This window comes from Glandiceps talaboti, chromosome 10 (genome assembly GCF_964340395.1).
Source record: "Glandiceps talaboti chromosome 10, keGlaTala1.1, whole genome shotgun sequence".
NCBI lineage: Eukaryota > Metazoa > Hemichordata > Enteropneusta > Spengelidae > Glandiceps > Glandiceps talaboti.
Window position 1 is genome coordinate 15,002,390 of NC_135558.1, and position 21,672 is coordinate 15,024,061.

At 35.7% G+C, this 21,672-nt stretch overlaps 2 protein-coding genes across 3 annotated transcripts; both read left to right on the forward strand.

Moving 5' to 3' along the window:
- Nucleotides 1-753: 753 nt before the first annotated feature.
- LOC144440545 (uncharacterized) lies at nucleotides 754-9,557 on the forward strand. The gene is made up of 7 exons (XM_078129922.1): nucleotides 754-918; nucleotides 2,163-2,284; nucleotides 4,245-4,311; nucleotides 5,123-5,233; nucleotides 6,800-6,988; nucleotides 8,005-8,115; nucleotides 8,583-9,557. The coding sequence occupies exons 1-7, from the start codon at nucleotides 754-756 to the stop codon at nucleotides 8,757-8,759; spliced, it is 942 nt and encodes a 313-aa protein (XP_077986048.1). The 3' UTR covers nucleotides 8,760-9,557.
- Nucleotides 9,558-14,420: 4,863 nt separating this feature from the next.
- On the forward strand, nucleotides 14,421-21,672 carry LOC144440546 (uncharacterized). 2 transcript variants are annotated; one of them, XM_078129923.1, is made up of 7 exons: nucleotides 14,421-14,579; nucleotides 15,546-15,667; nucleotides 17,573-17,645; nucleotides 18,233-18,343; nucleotides 19,143-19,331; nucleotides 20,268-20,378; nucleotides 20,846-21,672. In XM_078129923.1, the coding sequence occupies exons 1-7, from the start codon at nucleotides 14,421-14,423 to the stop codon at nucleotides 21,017-21,019; spliced, it is 939 nt and encodes a 312-aa protein (XP_077986049.1). In that variant the 3' UTR covers nucleotides 21,020-21,672. The 2 variants fall into 2 exon arrangements, with proteins under 2 accessions (XP_077986049.1, XP_077986050.1); XM_078129924.1 differs by having other exon boundaries at nucleotides 17,573-17,639.

Consider the following 21,672-nt stretch of genomic DNA (forward strand, 5'->3'; position numbering starts at 1 on the left):
GGCAAAGCCTTGGTCGAATAGGATCAATTCATCTCAAATATCACGGTGTAGATTATAGATTATGTATGTCAGTTAGTGAAAGCATACCCGATTACCCGATACTAGGATGGTGACTTGGTGAGCTGAAAATCTCTGACAGGTGTCATTACACATATATTTATAACTGGTAAATACTGATTATAAATATTCAGATTCCATATGATTTGGTACAGACATCAACCATTACAAATTGCAATGTCCCATAAAGCTTGTTAACGTAGCTTTTAGTTGTAAAGTGTCATTTGCAGAATTAATGATTTCGGTAATTAGGCTATTTTGTACATACATTATGACAAAGATGTTAATTGTATTCAACAATGAAGAATTTGCAGGAATTCCTTTGGAAGGGAAAGGAAAACCCGGAAACGTCCATTCGAAGTTAATGAATATTCCATAGAAAATTATGAAGGAATGATGGTATGTAAAAGGAAGATTATATTGTGATTTGTTTCTTTCAGATAATGATGTTGATATTATACTTAGAAAATGATAATAAATATGACGGCAAAAAATGTTCCATTCCGATAACATGACATCTTCAGAAAATAGGGTAGATAGTTTAAAAAGGAAAGAAAGAAAGAAAGAAATTGCCTCAGCTTGTTTAAGTCAAAGCCAAATAAGTGTTATGTACTATTTACGTACATCAAGTACGTCATACGTACTTGACCTGCGATGACCTCATCCTGTCACGTGACATTGGTAAACACTCCCACAATGGCGAACGACTCGGAGGTGCCAGTGGTGGACTTCTCGGCCTACAGTGTTGACCGAAATTCACCAGATAGTGAACTTTTTCCGAAGCTGATTGATGACGTACACGATGCATTTACAACCATTGGGTTTGTATACTTGAAAAATCACGGAATCGATGAAAGAACGGTGAGCACTCGAGATAAAGTCTAGCCTAATGCAGATTTTGCTTCCGGGTCCCCTGTTCGTCCATACATGTCTCTTTATTGACATACTAGTTTGATTTTCTGAGTGTTTATGCAACCACGGATGCATAATACATCCATGTGTCAACTATTAACACTTGTTCTCAGTACAGCTTGTCGTAAATGACATATATGCCACCTACTCCCGGAGATAAATAAGACTCCTCTAACCAATTCACTCCCGCTGTGTCCCTGTGGTGACAGTCCCATACGAAGTGGGTACGCATGCTTGTTACAACTTCACGAAAAGGGTGTGTTTTTCGTCAGCCATCTAGGATCGTAAAAAGGGGGTACTTTTTCAGATCACCCTTCGAGAATAGTGGTAGGAATAGTAAGGGTAAACAGTGTACGTGCAGTGTATGGATTAGGTGTCCTTGAAGGTAAATCCTCCCGGATTTCGGAGATAATAGGTTGTTTTTTGCAGTGATTTCCTCCAAGATCCACTATAAAAAGGGGGCATTTTTCATTGAAATATTCAAGCAAAATGGGTACATTTGAAATTTCGCTAACAGTAACAAGCATGGGTACCCACCCATCCAGGGACTGACACTGTCGCTGGGCACTGTTACTAAACTAATGTGTATAATGCAGATTTTAGGTGTTGCAGGTAGAAAGATTTATATTGTACTATGTATTAACATAGGCAGTTTCATGTATTAATGGGGTCAACTCGGGGACAGCTTTAAATTGTCCACGTGACACGTGCGGTATTGCATAATGCCACCTGTTAGGCTGTTAGCAAAGACAAAGTATGTATAAAGAGACGGTGTCTATTCAGATGGAAAAAAAGGCTTTGCTTTGCTGTTGTTTTATCTTGCACATATTGCTTGAAACTTCTCATGGTCACAGTGGCGCATGCTAGTCGTTGCAGGTATAGTTGGGACTCAAATGTATGATCCTGCTGGAAAAAAGAGGGTAACAAGTCCCAAGTGAAATGAGGGGTGGAGGGGGGGGTAGGGGTAGTGTATCAGCTAGACACAAAAAGTAAAAGAGTGACTCACACAAGCAGATGCAATGCAGTACACCACTCAAATAAAAAACACCCAGTGTAATGCATGGTTGTATAAACATATTAAATGAAAACTAGAAATCTGTGTTTTTTGTGTAATATCTCATATGCAGCCAGTAAAAAACCATCATTTTGTGGAAATCGTAAAATAATGTGCACTTGATATAATTATTTTGCAGATAAAAAATGCTTTCACAATTTCAAGACAATTTTTTGAGTTACCCACAGAGGTTAAGGTGAAGTATGCCAGACCACTTGACTACTCAAGTAATGATGGGTATGTTGGGATTGAAGTTGAAACGTAAGTTGAACAATTAAAGTTGTCATATGGAAGATTATTGCTTATTGGGTATTTAAAAGAGTGGAAATGGAACTTTCAAATAAGATAGACACTGTACAGACAGAGTAGAACTATTGTTGAGACATGTTCTGATGACTTACATGATCTTATTACATTGTGGAATTTCAGTGTTTACATTACAGCTAAAATGATGTCGGTCAGGTTTTTCACTCACATGACATGACATTTAATATACACTCTCAGACAACTTCAAATGCAAGAGAAACAATTACATTGGTGCCGTGCACAGTCGAGATGTAGAAGTAATCAAGTTGAAATGTTGATTATGAGTTAGAAAATAACCAATTGAAGCCATTAAAACCATCAAGCGCATGTGTAATGTTTTCATTAGAAGCCTGTGTTTGACTGCAGTGTGAAAGAATAGCGATGCTTATCAATTTTCAATGTGATTGGGCAAAGGATCATGCTGTGTTTATTGTGTCTCTGTTATTGCTAGTCTAGAGTTGAAATATGTGTAGCTGTGTGTCAAAAACATAATGTCAATGAGTGAAACACCAAGCCTACCTCATTTTAGCTATAACTTGAATACAGAGTGATTGTATTCACACAACTGAGGCACCACAATCACCCACTTGTGTAACATACCACATCAAAACGACTATAGTGTTAGTGTGTGGCTATCTTAATAAGCTGAATGTTTGGTTTCCACAGTAGTACATTTGACTTTTGTTTTCAATAACACAATTACTTTGCTATATTTTTCTGCTGGAAACAAATGTCAAAAAAAAACATTGTGTAACTCACTTACTCAGTAATTTACAAAATGGTAAAAAAATGAATGACAAAGTTTGTTGTTGAATGTACAACAAGTGGTTTGTGATACAAACTGTATCAACACAAGTGGTAACTTGTATTCAAACCATTTATAGACAAAGTGACATTTATATTTATGGAAAAATGACACATATGGTGCAGACTGAACATAGTGATTATCTTGATCTTGCTTATTTTTGAAAAAATGCTAATGCTAATATATGCTAATATATGCTAATATATGACAATACATAATATATGGTAATATATGCTGACCCTTCAGTAGTCTAGCTGCCAGACCTTGGATGTTCTTCCAATACAATACGACATCTGAGGTCTAGCAAAAGTCATCTCTGTAGTTCAGGGATGACAAACAGAGAACAATAGCTATGTTTTTCATTCATATTCAGGGGCTTGTAAAAATAACCACCAATGCCTTAACTGAAATGTGTGAATGTCAATGTGTACACACTCATCAAACTCACAATTACCATAAACTAATAAGACATAATAGTTAGTAATTTGTTATCATTACCTGATATTGGACATTAGTATTATAAAGCATTAGCATTATAGAGGTCATGGGTTATTGAATATATTAACATATATATATGCATACATGGTCCACGGCCATACCGATATGTCACTCAATAGAATGTGAAGTTTGAAATTGACATTAGCTAGACGTTCAAGCAAGCCCTCACTGTGAACTTCATTTGCTTATCGTATCAGAAGAAAGCCGAACGTCTAGCAGCAAGACTAACCCTTCAGTAGCTCCATGTCGCAAGTTGATTGTACATCTTTTATCAATTGTGAACCTTTTAATTTAAGTTAGTTTTTTCAAAAGTTGTACCATACCACACTCTCTGGTAGTATGTGTATCATAATAAAGATTGAATTGAAATGAATTACTATTTAGATATGGTAATTACCTGTGTTTACCCAGTTTATTTACAAATCTTGACATTCTTATGGAAGGCCCTTCATAAATGGAATTATACCATCATTTAGAATAATTAAATCATGCATGTTCCAGCAAACATAGACATTTTGAATGTGTATGTTTGTATTGATATCATATGAAAAGCTGCAGCCATGTTATGATTTTTAGCACAACTAATAATTCAATGACTGAATCTTTTTTCAGATTAAATCCATCTGAAAGACCAGGAGATTACAAAGAAGCATTTAACTGTATGCGATTCTGTGAACAAGTAGGTGTAAAATATCAATGAATCAAATAATATTAGAAGTCTATCTAGTCACAGCTTGATTATTGGTATCAACTTACAGGTTTTGTGTGATAAAATGAATCACAATATCTTATTCAACTTTGAAATCTTTTGGATTTCTTGCAAGGGTTCATGGGAACCTTCTACTGGTAATATTACAAATATCATAATTTCTGTGTCTTTACACTCTTTCGGTCTTTATATTTCTGTCTCTATCTGTCATACATATATACATACACACATACACACACACACATACATACATACATACATACATACATACATACATACATACATACATATAAAATATACACACACATACATACATACATACATACATACATGCATACATACATACATCCATACATACATCCATACATACATACATACATACATACATACATACATACATACATACATACACATGATACACTCATGCATACATACATACATACATACATACATACATACATACATATAAAATATACACACACATACATACATACATGCATACATACATACATACATACATACATACATACATACATACATACATACATATACATACATACATACATACATACATACATACATACATACATACATACATACATACATACATACATACATACATACAAAGAGACAGCCACAGATAGATAACCAATGGTTAAGTATTTGATGAATTCCTGATACCTAGCCTTATCACACCACATGAAACACATTAGGTTTGATATGTTGTATCAATGCTTCAAAGTTATTGACACATTGCAATGGACGATGTTATTTAAAACAGACACCAGACGAAGTACCAGAATTTAAACAGGCGATGCAGGATCTATTTGACACGTGTACAGTGCTGTGTAACAGACTGTTGGAGATAATGGGAAGAGGTTTGAAATTGGAGGTATGTATCAAAGTTAATGATAAGCTGACAGACAATTGTAACAAATTAAGAATTTTGATATCTAAACAAAACACATCTGAAATAAAATTATTATCATTCATTTATGTCCAGTTCCATAGTGAGGAATAAAAGAGATTGAGGAACTTGTTTACACCTATATACCAAACAGGAGATATGATAGGCTTGCCTAAATTGCTGTAAGGAACCACATTTTTCTTGATTTTACTGATCAGGAAATGCCAAATCCTATCAACATCCCACAGACTTACAATATTTGACATACAAGTCATCGTACTTGATTCATAACTGTTTCATATAGGTTTATTCATTGATGTAATACGTAGTGATGCCATTCAAGTGCATACACTCATATTATCAAACATGATCTTTCTTTTAAGACTTTGACCTTGACAGTCTTTTTCAGGGTCAAATGGCCAAATTTGGGTTAGCTTTTTGAATCAATCATTTCAAGTGATGATGGTGTTTTAATCATGACTTGAGTTTCACTATATGAGGGATATGCACGTCACTTAATTTCACAACCTTGGACTGTATAGCAACATGGCAGCTACATGTATATTTGTGATAAAAAAAGCATATTTTGCCTGCTATCTCCAAAAGTATGGACACCGTTCAACTGTCTACCCTGACATTATCAATAGTGAGCTTTCTAATGAGACACTAACCTTTGACCTTGACAAACATTTTAAAGGTTAAATTTTTCTTTCTATGTTAACTTAAGAAGTTGAATAAACAAAGACTCTTTAAATATATATACTCCATAGATAAGATTTATGTTTATGTCTTGACCTTTTACCATGATCACTATATTCAAGGTCAAAAAAATAAAAATCAACTAACAAATTGGTCAATAAGATATGAACTTTTGTATCTAGAAACATCATTAAAATTTGCACTATAACTTTGCAATATAACACACCAGTTTGGGTCTATGTCTTCAATGAAGGCTTGTTCAAAGTGCAAAATATAAAAATTGTGGAAAGTTTCAGCTACTGAGACTATTGTACATTTGATAAATGTACTGTTTGTATAACTAGCACCCCAATTCAGCACTAGTCTAGAGTTCTAAACTGGTACAGTATTACGTATTAAAAACTTCATTACTAATACCAGTCTTGTCAAGACGGTTGTTCGAACACATATATCTGTGCTCCCCCAACCGTGTTCATATAAACACGATGACGTCGTCGCATCCCCGCTTGATTTTAACTTAAGCAGATTCAAGGTGGAGTCCTGGTTGGACATTTGCATATTAGTGCAGTCCTAGAAATATTAGAAAGGTCAAAAACGTTTCAGTATCAAATGAATATTAATGAGCGATGATGACAGCCTGTCAGTTTGTGATGGATTACTACTGACATGTGCCCTTGTGCTTCGTTCACTACAGAGGAGCACCACAATTTAACACATTTTGTAACCATTTTGACAAGACTGGTATTAGCAATGAAGTTTTTAATATGTAAATGTAATACTGCACCAGTTTAGAACTCTAGACTACTTCAACACTAAAAGGGAGTCACTTGATATGTTTGTATTAACTTTCAGGACCCGTTTTTGTTTGTGAAAGCAAATAAACTTGCCGGTACAGCTGCAAATGACACGACAATGAGGACATTGTATTACCCACCTATTCCTGAAAATATACAACTTAAACCAAACCAAATACGATGTGGGGAACATTCTGATTATGGATCTCTCACACTACTCTTCCAAGACAATCATGGTGGACTCGAAGTAAGTATTATTTTTAATGAGCAATAACTGCAGTTAGATTTATTTTGGAACTTAAAGTTAACTTTATGTTGGAAGTCTCTCAGAATGTTACATAAATTCAGAAAGTAAAATTTCTACATTATAACTTATGTCAAGAGCCCTTCGTGATCAAATAAATGAAATTTCACAAGAGTGATATTGGGTTTAGATTAGTGATGAACTATGCTACATTTCACTTTGCCATCATTAATTCATAGATTCAAAGCAAACAGGTGATGCCATGCCAAGAATTAAAGACATTTTTGTAATAACATTTGGGTCATTGAGAGTCATTTCATGACTCAACATTACTTGCATTATGAGTGATTGCCAAGAAAAAATAACTGAAATTCATTTATTGTCCAGGTTAGTTCCATGCCATGGGCATTTGTGTCACAACATGTATATGCAGTAGGGGAACATGAATATTCATTGCTTTAATTAATTGTAGTAAGCACTTAGGAGTCATGAATATTTCATCTTGGTTTTTATCTACAATCATGCGTAATCCCAGTAATGTAAAATCATGACATGATTCTCCAAGAGGAAGTTGACAGAACTGCCTTAAGTTTATTGCCCAGAGTGACGTTCCCCTTAACCAGAACCACAATGAATATTGCAATACTAGTATGGGCTTGGTTGACAGCAAAACACAAATGTTTGCTGGTGCTGCTATATGCTATAAATGCCACATTATCAACAGTTACTCTTAATTTCTGTTTGATTGAATGTCACCAACAGTTACTAGTAGTGGGTATTTGAAATATTATTCTTTGATAGTACTGACTAAAGGTAACTCGTCAGTCTAAGAAAACATCTATATTGATATTACAAAAATGAATATATATTATTTGAAATTTAGTAACAGAACTATAATCTTTTCAAATGGTGATACGCCATCATCACCAAATATATATATATTTGAAGGCTGACCTCTGGTAAAATGATGACAAGATTTCATATTTAATACATAATTGTGTTTTTATTTAACCCCTCAGCTCAAAGCAAAAGATGGCAACTTTATTCCAGCCAATCCCATAGAAGGTACAGTCGTTGTGAATATTGCAGATCTGATGCAGAGGTGGACGACAGATAAACTGATTTCAACTGTAAGAACCATGTTTATTGTTAACAAATATTGTGATCATTCGATGATTAAGGAGTAGCAGTGCATTGTTTAGTCTGTTAGTCCCAACAGTCTAAGCTCAAAGGGGGCTGCTGCAATCGGTCTAGTCTGTATGTTAGTGCATTGGTGTGTGAGTGCATCATGGTGTATCTATCAGTCTCTGATATGCACTAAATTCAAATCCAAACTTCCTGGGCACAAATGTGATATACATGTGCCATGCGTGGCATATGCAACTCCTCACTTTGGTCAGAAGGATGGCCATATTTATCTGAAAAAATACACCGTGGCTGGGTTCTATATCTTCAAAAAAGACATTATTATAATAATTCTCCACTATTTAGCCCTATATTGATTTGTTTAAAATTTCTTCACTACATGTATATTGATTTGGCAATTTGCTATTCACTTGAAATGGTAAATGTTAAGCTTGCTCATTTCTGTTTACAGGTTCATCGTGTTGTCATACCTGATATCGCAGCTTCCAAAACGTCATGTCGACAATCGTTGGCCTACTTCAGCCATCCTGATTCAGCCACTGTAGTACGATGTATCGATGGAAATGACAAATATCCTCCTATAACTGGTGGTGATTATTTGCAACAAAAATTTGAAGTAACCTATTGATTGAATTATCAGAAGTTTTAAAGAATTGAAAACTCGATTATGCTAAGAAGATCTCTCACCTATCAGGGTCATTGGATTTCTAATCATTGTATATATTAATTTATTTTCATTCAGCAAATATTAATGACTCTCACATGTTGTTCCAGAATGTTGGAACTCATTGCAATACAATCAACATTCACCAGACATCTATTCTCAGTGGATACAATTTCAAAATGCAGTTGAAGACTTACTTGTTTAAACAAAACTTATGACGTGGTCTAACCATTCATTAATACTGAGTATTGCTGGAGTTTTGATTATTTGATTGATTGATTGATTGATTGATTGATTGATTGGTGTGAAAGTGATGTAAAATCCACTGTGTTACAAACAAGCGATGGCATTAGTTTTTAAAATGAACTGCATAGTCATCTATCTGAAGGAGACAAGCTTTTAGGAGTCATGAATATAAAATGTGCATCTAGTTAATATGCATGTCTGCTAAGACCTGCTGAAAGGTGATGTGAGGTGAAAAAGAGTTTCAATTTGGTGCTTGTTGGCAATCGAGGAAATTTTATGTGATAAGGACATCATGAAATTATTCCTTATGACTATCATGATGTCATATCACATACATTTTGCTTATTTTTTTTAATGGCATTCCCTTTTAATCACATTTTATATGAACACTTGAGCGTTATAAAGATTTAACGTTATAGTTAAAAATCTATAGTCTGATTTGTGATATGGAATTTGTATATGATACATTGATTTCTATATCTCTGATGCAGGTGCCATATGTTGAATTCTGTATCCAAGATGATTAGTTTCATATGAAATAAAATAATAAAATCAGGTGTAGTTATGGGTGTTCTTTCTTGAAAACCACCCCAGTGGTGTTGTTCTGACCTACAGATAATTTGTGTTGTACCAAACAAGTGTAACCCATAAAATAGACTGGGGGGGGGGGGGATATTTTTTTAGCTCAACTGAACTGAGGTTAAGGAGTGTTATAGGCATGGTGAAGTGTCTGTTTGTGTGTCTGTGTGTATGTAAACGACTTAAAAAGTAAAAAACCTAGGGACCGGTTGCCTTGGTATTTGGTGGGGACATTACATTATCTCAAATGAAAATGATTACAAAAGAGATGTGCATTTTGGGTAAAAATAACTTAACCTCCAAAACTGCAGGGCAGATTTGACTGAACCTTTGTGGGAATGTTCTTGGGGTTGTTTAGTTTAAGAATTGTCCATGACAATATGATCTTATCAGTGATATGTAAATTAGGGCTAACTGTGCGCTTTTGGTCAAAAGTCTATAATTCCAAAATTACAGAACAGATGTGGCTGAGATGCTGTGGGAATGTTTTAAGGGGTGTTTAGATTAAAATGTATTCTTGATATGATGATCTCATCAGTGATATGCAAATTAGGGCTAAAAATGTGTCTTTTTGGTGAAAAATCTGTAATTCAAATACTACTGAGCAGATTTGGCTGAAATTTGGTGGGAGGGTTCTCAGGGCTGTTCAGTTAAAAAAATGAACATGACCTGATGATTCCATCAGTGATATGCAAATTAGGGTTAAAATGTCATTTTTGTCATAATCTTTAATTCAAAAGTACTGAGGAAAATTGGGATGAAATTTAATTTGGATGCCTATAGGGATATGTACATGAAGATGTAGTCACGATTTTAGCATCCCATCAGTTTCTGGAGGTATTATCTGCAGTTTTTGTTCAAAATAATTTGACACAACTGGTCCAAGCAATCAAGGCCATGCCATTAGCAGCAGCAGTGAAGTGATAATGCATATTACAAGGATAACAACATAGTGACAGGTAGGTAAGTGAACAAAGAATCAAATTATATATGTTAATATGCCTAGCAACAAGACCATGCCCATAGCAACATCCAAATGATGGTTTATGTTGCAAAGTTGAAAACTAGGAAGGGTAGGCAAGTGAATAATGATTCCCGAAAATGTATGCAAATATGCCTAGCAACAAGACAAGGCTCTCTCTCTCTCTCTCTCTCTCTCTCTCTCTCTCTCTCTCTCTCTCTCTCTCTCTCTCCCTCTCTCTCTCTCTCTCTCTTTCTCTCTCTCTCTCTCTCTCTTTCTCTTCTCTCTCTCTCTCTCTCTCTCTCTCTCTCTCTCTCTCTCTCTCTCTCTCTCTCTCTCTCTCTCTCTCTCTCTCTCTCTTTTAATATTATGAAATAATAGACAGCGGCCACAACCGCTGATCTGTCGGTCTACCAACACTCCCCATGGCGGTAATAATCCTGCTTACAGACAGAGAAAGTCGAGACTCGATTCTTATTCTGATTCATATTTTCTAGAGGGACTTGGACTGTCAGAATCAATACAAATCCTAACTTACTCCACCAGCAAACTGGACTTTACCATCCAATCTGAAACGACACAAAATGATGGAAATAGATGTAAATAAAGACATCTGGCAACTTCCACCATATCACATTTTAATAATATTATATATCATCATGAGGCCAAGGAGTTTTTAACACTATCTTACGTATTGCGAACGATTACACCAGTAAAATACACCCACATGCATACGTACATGCCCATGAGCTTTTCACGTCCATGTCTGTTAACAATATGTATGTATGTATGTATGTATGTATGTATGTGTGTGTGTCTTTGTGTGTGTGTATGTATGTATGTATGTATGTATGTATGTATGTATGTATGTATGTATGTATGTATGTATGTATGTATGCGTGTATTCTTGCATGTGTCAAAGTGGATATTACTATTCTTATTCATATCAGTAAATGGGGATAAACTTACTATGTTTAAACCCTTGGCCATTACCGCCAAGAGGCGCATACTCAGTTTGGTGCAACCATTATAGAAATCACCCAAAACTTCTCTCAGTAAGATCTTCATCTGGCGTTGGCTCGTGCAGCAATAACAACAAAATATATCGATACATGTAATATCAGTGTATTAATTGATTTATTACATGAATCTTGAAAACAATATCTTAGACTTCTTAATTCTAGTTAAACAGGCCTAGGTACAAAGGCACACATACACAAATATATATGTTTGTCTGTCTGTCTGTCTGTCTGTCTGTCTTTCCGCCCACCCACCCATTCATCCATACACATCCACTCATCTATCTATTTACATCAAATACATACTTCATGTTTACCATACATATATTTAGTAAATTTCAAACATATCTATATATTTTATTTATTTTTTGTCTGTATCTCCATCAAATTTAGTTTGCTGAAAACATTAACGAAGTCACCCAAAATATCTGATCAATTCTGATATTTTTATATTTTATTTGTATATGTGTTTAGGGGGGACATTTAAGTATTTATATATTATCATCATACCTTGTGTTTCAACCTTGGTAAATAGTTGAAGCATTCCTTGGGATCTGCATGTAAACTGTCAGGATTTGCCTTGAAAATATGTACTGAAATACATCCACTTCCATACGTACCCGGCCCAGGGTCTTTTCACGTCCACATTGGTTAACAGCACCATCGTGACAGTACCCTTGTCTCGCCCTTGTCGAGTACCAGTCCAATACGATAATCAATCTACTAGTTGCAAGCTTTAATAGCACCGCTTACCTTTTCTGGATGTATGCCATGGTTCTTCAAGTAAATAAATCTTATGGTACTAAACGCGTGGTGTATTCCATCCACTAATGATGATTGTACTTTCTCCTCATCACATACCGTGTCCTTGTCTAAACTGTACGCACTGAAGTCTATCACTGGGATTTCAGTCTGCGAATGGGATGCCATTTTGTAGCTACCCTCGGCTCTTTGACGATATCACAGTCAGGTCGGGGTCACAAGGTTAAATGTCTGTGACTCATTTCACCATATATTTTCTGAAACCTAGGAATTTGTATATTATGAAATTTTGACTTTAAAGGTCATCTTAGGGGGGAACCGTTTGATTGGGAAGGGGTGCTGAAGGATTAGGAAGGGAAAATTTGTTGTGGGCTTCTGAAAGAGAGCAATAGAGTCTCTGATAATTTGACAATGAAGACAAGTTTGTGTACGTGTCAGGGCGAAACAAGTAGTAAAATATTGTCACAAGTGTTCGAAAGTTTGATCCACTCGTCGAGAACTGGCATAGAACAAGTCGAATTCCGACAGTGATTGTGTTCTTGCCTGGTGGCTATAGGCAGCAAACGGTAGGCATCCGAACACATTCATCATTAAGAGGCTAGGGAGCCTTCAGTAATAATTATTATGGGGGGGGGGGGACTTTCCGGCAAGGACAGAATCACTGTCAGAATTTGTGTTGTTCTAGCTCTTTCTGTTTGATTGGGTCAGAAAAAAAAGTGACCCAAATTCATTGTGTCTGTTTGTTGTACATGTAGTTGTTTATCAAACTAGTAGAAAGATAACTGACCCGAATTCATTGTGATTAGATTTAGATATAGGGGTAGCTCTTCTTTCTGTCTGCTTGTTTGGGTTGGTCATCAAACGGGCAGAAAAAAATGCCCCGAATTCGTTTTGTCTGATTGGGTTTTGAGTAGACGAGCGAGGGGTTTGGGGGTTAGTTCTTCGAGTTTGTCTGTCTGTTCGGGTTTCAGGTAAAACAGACAAATAAAAGAAAGAAAATTCGACCCAAATTCATTGTCTGTCTGTTGTAGTCGAAAAAAATAAAATACATCGACACGAATTCATCGTCTGATTGGACCAAGTAGAGGCACAGAGGTGAAGGTCTTCTTTCTATCTGTTTGTTTGGGCTGATTATGAAACAGACAGAAAGAAAAATCGGTCTAGATTTTTTTCTGTCTGCTTAGTTTTGAGTTTAAACCTCGGCGCGAAAAAGCTTAACACCACAAAAACAACAACCAAAAATCAACTGCAGTTAGGACGCCGTCTGCAACTTACAAACACAGGCACTCCAGTGATTACTAATAAGTATTCTCCGTCAGTCATGTGCCCATGGTCACAAGTCAATTGGATATTGAAAAAATACATATATCAACCTTCATAGTATCTTGTTATGTTGTGCCAAATCGTTGCATGCATGCATCATACAGTCACCACGTGTCTTGGCACATGCGCACTTGCTTTTCCACATGTGTGTGTACATGTACGTGTGTGCTGTTGAGTTTGATTCACCTGTTGACTACGCTCGAGCTCATCATAGGCTACGTGCTAACAATGTCCCTCTATGACGTCCCAAAATTCTGTGGTTTAGGTGGGACCAGAAAAACCCGAAAACTCTCGAAGTAAATCCAAAGGGAACTGACTGAAAAAAGGTCATTTTAAGGTGTTTGCAGATGCTTTTTTAAAGTTTTAAAAACAGTATACATTTCACAAACGTAAACTCGGAAACGTCCATTCGAAGTTAATGAATATTTCATAGAAAATTATGAAGGAATGTTGTTGTGTAAAGGAAGATTATATTGTGATTTGTTTCTTTCAGATAATGATGTTGATATTATTCTTAGAAAATGATAATAAACATGACGGCAAAAAATGTTCCATTCCGATAACATGACATCTTCAGAAAATAGGGTAGGTAGTTTAAAAAAAGAGAAAGAAAGGTAGAAATTGCTTCAGCTTGTTTACTTCAAAGCCAAAGAAGTGTTATGTACTATTTACTATCATATGTACTGGACCTGCGACGACCTCATCCTGTCACGTGACATTGTAAACGCTATCACAATGGCGAACGAGGTGCTAGTGGTGGACTTCTCGGCCTACAGCGTTGACAGAAATTCACCGGATAGTGAGCTTTTTCCGAAGCTGATTGATGACGTACACGATGCATTTACTAACACTGGGTTTGTATACTTGACAAATCATGGAATCGATGAAAGAATGGTGAGCACTCGCGATATTAAAGGTCTAGCCTAATGCAGTTTTTGGTTCCGGGGCCCCTGTTCGTCCGGCGTCCATATTATATGTCTCAGTTTCTTTATTGACATAATAGTTGGATTTTCTTAGTGTTTTGGGGGTAAATTCAACCATGTATGCATAATACATGTACATCTATGTGTCAACTATTAACACTTGTTCTTGGATTAGGTGTCCTTGAAGGTAAAACCTCACGGATTTCGGAGCTAATGGGTTGTTTTTTGCAGTGATTTTCTCCTAGATCCACTATAAAAAGGGGGTATTTTCATTGAAATATTCGAGGAAAAGGGGTACTTTTGAAATTTCGCTAACAAGCATGGGTACCCACCCATCCAGGGACTGACACTGCGTATTTTAGGTGTTGCAGGTAGAAAGATTTATATTGTACTATGTATTAGCATATATAGGCAGTTTTATGTATTAATGGGGTCAACCTGGGGACAGCTTTAGATTGTCCACGTGACACGAGATACGTGCGATGTTGCACAATGCCACCTGTTCTGTTGTATGTATAAAGAGATGGAAAAATGACTTTGCTTTGCTGTTGTTTTATCTTGCACATATTGCTTGAAACTTCTCATGGTCACAGTGGCGTGCTCGTCGTTGCAGGTATAGTTGGGACTTAAATATATGATCATGCTGGAAAAAAGAGGGTAACAAGTCCCAAGTGAAATGAGTGGTGGATGGGGGGGGGGGTGTAGGGGTAGTGTATCAGCTAGACACAAAATGTAAAAGGGTGACTCACACAAGCAGATGCAATGCGGTACACCACTCAAATAAAAAACACCCAGTGTAAAACATTGCTGTATAAACAATTAAAAGAAAACTAGGAATCTGTATATTTTGTGTAATATCTCATATGCAGCCAGTAAAAAAAAACATCATTTTGTGGAAATGGTAAAATAATGTGCACTTGGTATAATTATTTTGCAGATAAAAAATGCTTTCACAATTTCAAGACGATTTTTTGAGTTACCCACAGAGGTTAAGGTGAAGCATGCCAGACCACTTGACCACTCAAGTAACGATGGGTATGTTGGGATTGAAGTTGAAACGTAAGTTGAACAATTAAAGTTGTCAGATGGAAGATAATTGCTTATTTGGAAATGGAACTTTCAAATAAGATAGACACATGTAAAGACAGAGTAGAAGTGTTGTTTAGACATGTTCTGATTACTTACATGATCTTATTACACTGTGGAATTTCAGTGTTTATTTTGAATATATTAACACACACACACACACATATATATATATATATATATATATGCATACATGGTCCACGGCCATACCAGTGTGTCATCTCAATAGAATGTGAAGTTCGAAAATGACATTAGATAGACATTCGAGCAAGCCCTCACAGCAAACTTCATTCGCTTATCGTATCAGAAGAAAGCCGAATGTCTAGCAGCAAGACTAACCCTTCAGTAGCTCCATGTCACAAGTTGATTGTACATCTTTTATCAATTGTGAACCTTTTAATTTAATTTAGTTTTTTCAAAAGTTGTACATATTACTCTCTCTGGTAGTATGTGTATCATAATAAAGATTTAATTGAATTGAAATGAATTGAATTGATTACTATTTAGATGTGGTGATTACCTGTTTTTACCCAGTTTATTTACAAATCTTGACATTCTTATTGAAGGCCCTTGAGAAATGGAAATATACCATCATTTTTAGCCCCCGCCTGATGAAGTACGGGACCGGAACTTATGGATTGGGTTCCGTCTGTCCGTACATCTGTGTGTCCGTGCGTTCGTCCGTCCGTCCGTCCATCCGCAGCCGTTTCTTGAAGATGCCTGGACCGATTTTTTCAAACTTGACACAGGGGCAACATACGATATGATCCAATATGGCCGCCTAGCAGCCATTTTGTTTGCGAATTTTCCATGTCCAAAGCCATAAATCAGACATGCTTGAACAGATCTTATCAAAGTTGGTATTAGCACAGTGTTCTATGACACACATATGCATATTCATTTTTGTCGTAATACGATCCAATATGGCTGCCTAGCAGCCATTTTGTTTGCAAATTTTCCATGTCCAAAGCCATAATTAACTCAGACACGCTTGAACAGATCTCATGCAAAGTTGGTATTAGGACAGTGGTCTATAACATACATGTGAATATTCATTGTTGTCCTCATATGATCCAATATGGCCACCTGGCAGCGATTTTGTTTGCGAATTTTCTATGTCCAAAGCCATAACTGAGACATGCTTGAACAGATCTCATTCAAAGTTGGTATTAGCACAGTGTCCTATGACACGCATGTGCATATCCATTTTTGTCGTGATACGATCCAATATGGCTGCCTGGCAGCCATTTTGTTTGCGAATTTTCCATGTCCAAAGCCATAATTAACTCAGACATGCTTGAACAGATCTCATTCAAAGTTGGTATTAGGACAGTGTTCTATAACATACATGTGCATATCCATTTTCGTCATGATACAATCCGATATGGCTACCTGGCAGCCATTTTGTTGGTGCAGTTTTCATGTCCAAAGCCATAACAGACATGCTTGAACAGCCCCCCCCCCCCCATACCCGACCCATTCTTTATTGTTGAATGGTTTATTCCATCACGTCATCTTGAAGAATAGGCATGTCCCATGTCCAATGAGGAGACACAACATGAGTAGGCATGTTCCATGTCCAACGAGCAGACACAACATATCTAAGTCTGTTTGATTTAGGTTCACAAGTGTTATTGCATGATCAGAGTAGTGATATCAAGAAAATGACAACATAAACTGCCAGTTCCTTAAAACCCAATCATAGCTGGATTATGTCATTCTCAATGACTTGTTTAGAATAAACAAATCATACATGTTCCAGCAAACACACACATTTTGAATGTGTATGTTTGTATTGATATCATATGAAAAGCTGCAGCCATGTTATGATTTTTAGCACAACTAATAATTCAATGACTGAATATTTTTTTTCTTCAGATTAAATCCAGCTGAAAGACCAGGAGATTACAAAGAAGCATTTAACTATATGCGATTCTGTGAACAAGTACATGTAGGTGTAAAATATCAATGAATCAAATAATATTACAAGTCTATCTAGTCACAACTTGATTATTGGTATCAACTTACAGATTTTGTGTGATAAAATAAGTCACAATATCTTATTCAACTTTGAAATCTTGGAAAGAAACCCTACTGGGTTTGATAGTTATTCAGCCATCTTTGGGATTCTTGCAAGGGTTCATGGGAACCTTCTATTGGTAATATTACAAATATCATAATTTCTGTGTCTTTACACTCTTTCGGTCTTTAAGTTTCTGTCTCAGTCTGTCATACATACATACATACATACATACATACATACATACATACATACATACATACATACATACATACATACATACATACACACACACATGCATACATACATACATACATACATACATACATACATACATACATACATACATACATACATACATACAAAGAGACAGACACAGATAGATAACTATCTTAAGTATTTGATGAATTCCTGATGCCTAGCCTTATCACACCACATGAAATACATTAGGTTTGATATGTTGTATCAATGCTTCAAAGTTATTGTCACATTGTAATGGACAAGGTTATTTAAAACAGGCACCAGACGAAGTACCAGAATTTAGACAGGCGATGCGTGATTTATTTGACAAGTGTACAGTGCTGTGTAACAGACTGTTGGAGATAATGGGAAGAGGATTGAAATTGGAGGTATGTATCAAAGCTGACAGACAATTGAAAGAAATTAAAATTGTTGATTTCTAAACAAAACACATCTGAAATGAAATTATTATCGTTCATTTATGTCCAGTTACATAGTGAGGAATAAAAGATATTGAGGAACTAGTTCACTCCTATATACCAAACAGGAGATATGATTGGCTTGCCTAAATTGCTGTAAAGAACCACATTTTTATTGATTTTTCTTGATTTTGCTGATCAGTATGTACCATATCCTGTCAACATCCCAAAGACTTTCAATATCTTGACAAACAAGTCATTGTACTTGATTCATAACTGTTTCAAATAGGTTTTTTCATAGATGTAATACGTAGTGATGCCATTCAAGTGCATACTCTCATATTATCAAACATGAGCTTTCTTTTAAGACTTTGACCTTGACAGTCTTCTTCAGGGTCAAATGGTCAAATTTGGGTTAGTTTTTTTAATCAATCACTCCAAGTGATGAGGGTGTTTTAATCATGACTTGAGTTTCACCATATGAGGGATATGCACGTCTTAGACTGTAAAGCAAGATGGCAGCCATATTTGTGGTAAATAAAGCATATTTTGCCTGCTATCTCCAAAAGTATGTGATTGATTACTCCGCCCTTGCGCTTCATTCACTACAGAGGAGTACCAAAATTTAACACCTTGTGTAACCGTCTTGACTGGACTGGTATTAGCAATGAAGTTTTTAATATGTAAATGTAATACTGCACCAGTTTAGAACTCTAGACTACTTCAACACTAAAAGGGAGTCACTTGATATGTTTGTATTAATTTTCAGGACCCATTTTTGTTTGTGAAAGCAAATAAACTTGCCGGTACACCTGCAAATGACACGATGATGAGGACATTGTATTACCCACCTATTCCTGAAAATGTACAACTTAAACCAAACCAAATACGATGTGGGGAACATTCTGATTATGGATCTATTACACTACTTTTCCAAGACAATCATGGTGGACTTGAAGTAAGTTTTTTTTTTTAATGAGCAATTATTGCAGTCAGATTTATTTTGGAACTTAAAGTTAACTTTATGTCGCAAGTCCCTCAGAATGTTACATAAGTTCAGAAAGTAAAATTTCTGCATTATAACTTTCATCAAGAGCCCATCATGATCAAATAAATGAAATTTCACAAGAGTGATATTGGGTTTATATTAGTGATGAATTATACTACATTTCACTTTGGCATCATTAATTCATAGATTCAAAACAAACATGTGATGCCATGCCAGGAATTAAGGACATTTTTGTAATAAAATTGGGTCATGGAGAGTCATTCCATGACTCAATATCACTTGTATTATGCCTGATTGCCAAGAAAAAATAACTGAAACTCATTTATTGTCCAGGTTAGTTCCATGCCATGGGCATTTATGTCACAACATGTATATGCAGTAGGGGAAAATGAATATTCATTGTTTTAATTAATGGTAGTAAGCACTTAGGAGTCATGAATATTTCATCTTGGTTTTTATCTACAATCATGTGTAATCCTAGTTATGTAAAATCATGAAATGATTCTCCAAAAGGAAGTTGACAAAAGTGCCTCAAGTTTATTGCCCAGAGTGATGTTGGTGTTGCTATATGCTCTACATGCCACATTATAAACAGTTACTCTTAATTTCAGTTTGATTGAATGTCACCAACAGTTACCAGTAGTGGGTATTTGAGATATTATTCTTTGATAGTGCTGACTAAAGGTAACTCGTCAGTCTAAGAAAACATCTATTCTGATATTACAAAAATGAATATATATTATTTCAAATTTAGTGACAGAACTATAATCTTTTCAAATGGTGATACGTCATCATCACCAAATAAAGGCTTACCTCTGACCTCTGGTAAAGTGTTGACAAGATTTCATATTTAATACATAATTGTGTTTTTATTTACCCCCTCAGCTCAAAGCAAAAGATGGCAACTTTATTCCAGCCAATCCCATAGAAGGTACAGTCGTTGTGAATATTGCAGATCTGATGCAGAGGTGGACGACAGATAAACTGATTTCAGTTGTAAGAACCATGTTTATTGTTAACAAATTTTGTGGTCATTTGATGATTAAGGAGTTACTGTAGCAGTGCATTGTTTAGTCTGTTAGTTCCAACAGTCTAAGCTCAAAGGGGGCTGCTGCAATCGGTCTAGTATGTATGTCAGTGCATTGGTGTGTAAGTGCATCATGGTGTGTCTATCAGTCTCTGATATTCACTACATTTCATTCAAACTTGGCACAAATGTGATGTACATGTGTCATGCATGGCATATGCAACTCCTCACTTTGGTCAGGAGGATGGCCATATTTATCTGAAAAAATACACTGTGGCTGGGTTCTATATCTTCAAAAAGACATTATTATATTAATTCTCCACTATTTAGCCCTATATTCATTTGTTTGAAATTTCTTCACTACATGTATTTTGATTTGGCAATTTGCTATTCACTTGAAATGGTAAATGTTAAGCTTGCTCATTTTTGTTTACAGGTTCATCGTGTCATCATACCTGATATCGCTTCCAAAACGTCATGTCGACAATCATTGGCCTACTTCAGCCAGCCTGATTCAGCCACTGTTATACGATGTATCGATGGAAGTGACAAATATCCTCCTATAACTGGTGGTGATTATGTGCAACAAAAATTTGAAGTAACCTATTGATTGAATTATCAGAAGTTTTAAAGAATTGAAAACTCGATTATGCTAAGAAGATCTCTCACATATCGGGGTCATTCGATTTCTAATCATTGCATATATTGAATTATTTTCATTCAGCAAATATTAATGACTATCACATGTTGCTCCAGAATGTTGGAACTCACTGCAATACAATCAACATTCACCAGGCATCTATTCTCAGTGGATACAATTTCAAAATGCAGTTGAAGACTTACTTGTTTAAACAAAACTTATGATGTGGTCTAACCATTCATTAATACTGAGTATTGCTCTGGAGTTTTGATTAATTGATTGATTGATTGATTGATTGATGTGAAAGTGATTTAAAATCCACTGTGTTACAAACACGCGATGGCATTAGTTTTTTCATTTATCTGAAGGAGATAAGCATTTAGGAGTCATGAATATAAAATGTGCATCTAGTTAATATGCATGTCTGCTAAGACCTGCTGAAAGAGGTGATATGAGGTGAAAAAGAGTTTCAATTGGTGCTTGTTGGCAATCAAGGAAATTTTATGTGATAAGGACATCATGAAATTATTTCTTATGACTATCATGATGTCATATCACATACATTTTGCTTATTTTTTTTAATGGCATTCCCTTTTAATCACATTTTATATGAACACTTGACC

Bases quoted from the DNA above. Each gene is read 5' to 3' on its own strand.
- LOC144440546 (XM_078129923.1), top strand. From the start codon at position 14,421: ATGGCGAACGAGGTGCTAGTGGTGGACTTCTCGGCCTACAGCGTTGAC. The intron at 15,668-17,572 runs GTAAGTTGAACA...TTTTTTCTTCAG, and splicing joins GTTGGGATTGAAGTTGAAAC to ATTAAATCCAGCTGAAAGAC. The intron at 19,332-20,267 runs GTAAGTTTTTTT...TTACCCCCTCAG, and splicing joins ACAATCATGGTGGACTTGAA to CTCAAAGCAAAAGATGGCAA.
- LOC144440545 (XM_078129922.1), top strand. From the start codon at position 754: ATGGCGAACGACTCGGAGGTGCCAGTGGTGGACTTCTCGGCCTACAGT. The intron at 919-2,162 runs GTGAGCACTCGA...ATTATTTTGCAG, and splicing joins ACGGAATCGATGAAAGAACG to ATAAAAAATGCTTTCACAAT. The intron at 8,116-8,582 runs GTAAGAACCATG...TTCTGTTTACAG, and splicing joins CAGATAAACTGATTTCAACT to GTTCATCGTGTTGTCATACC.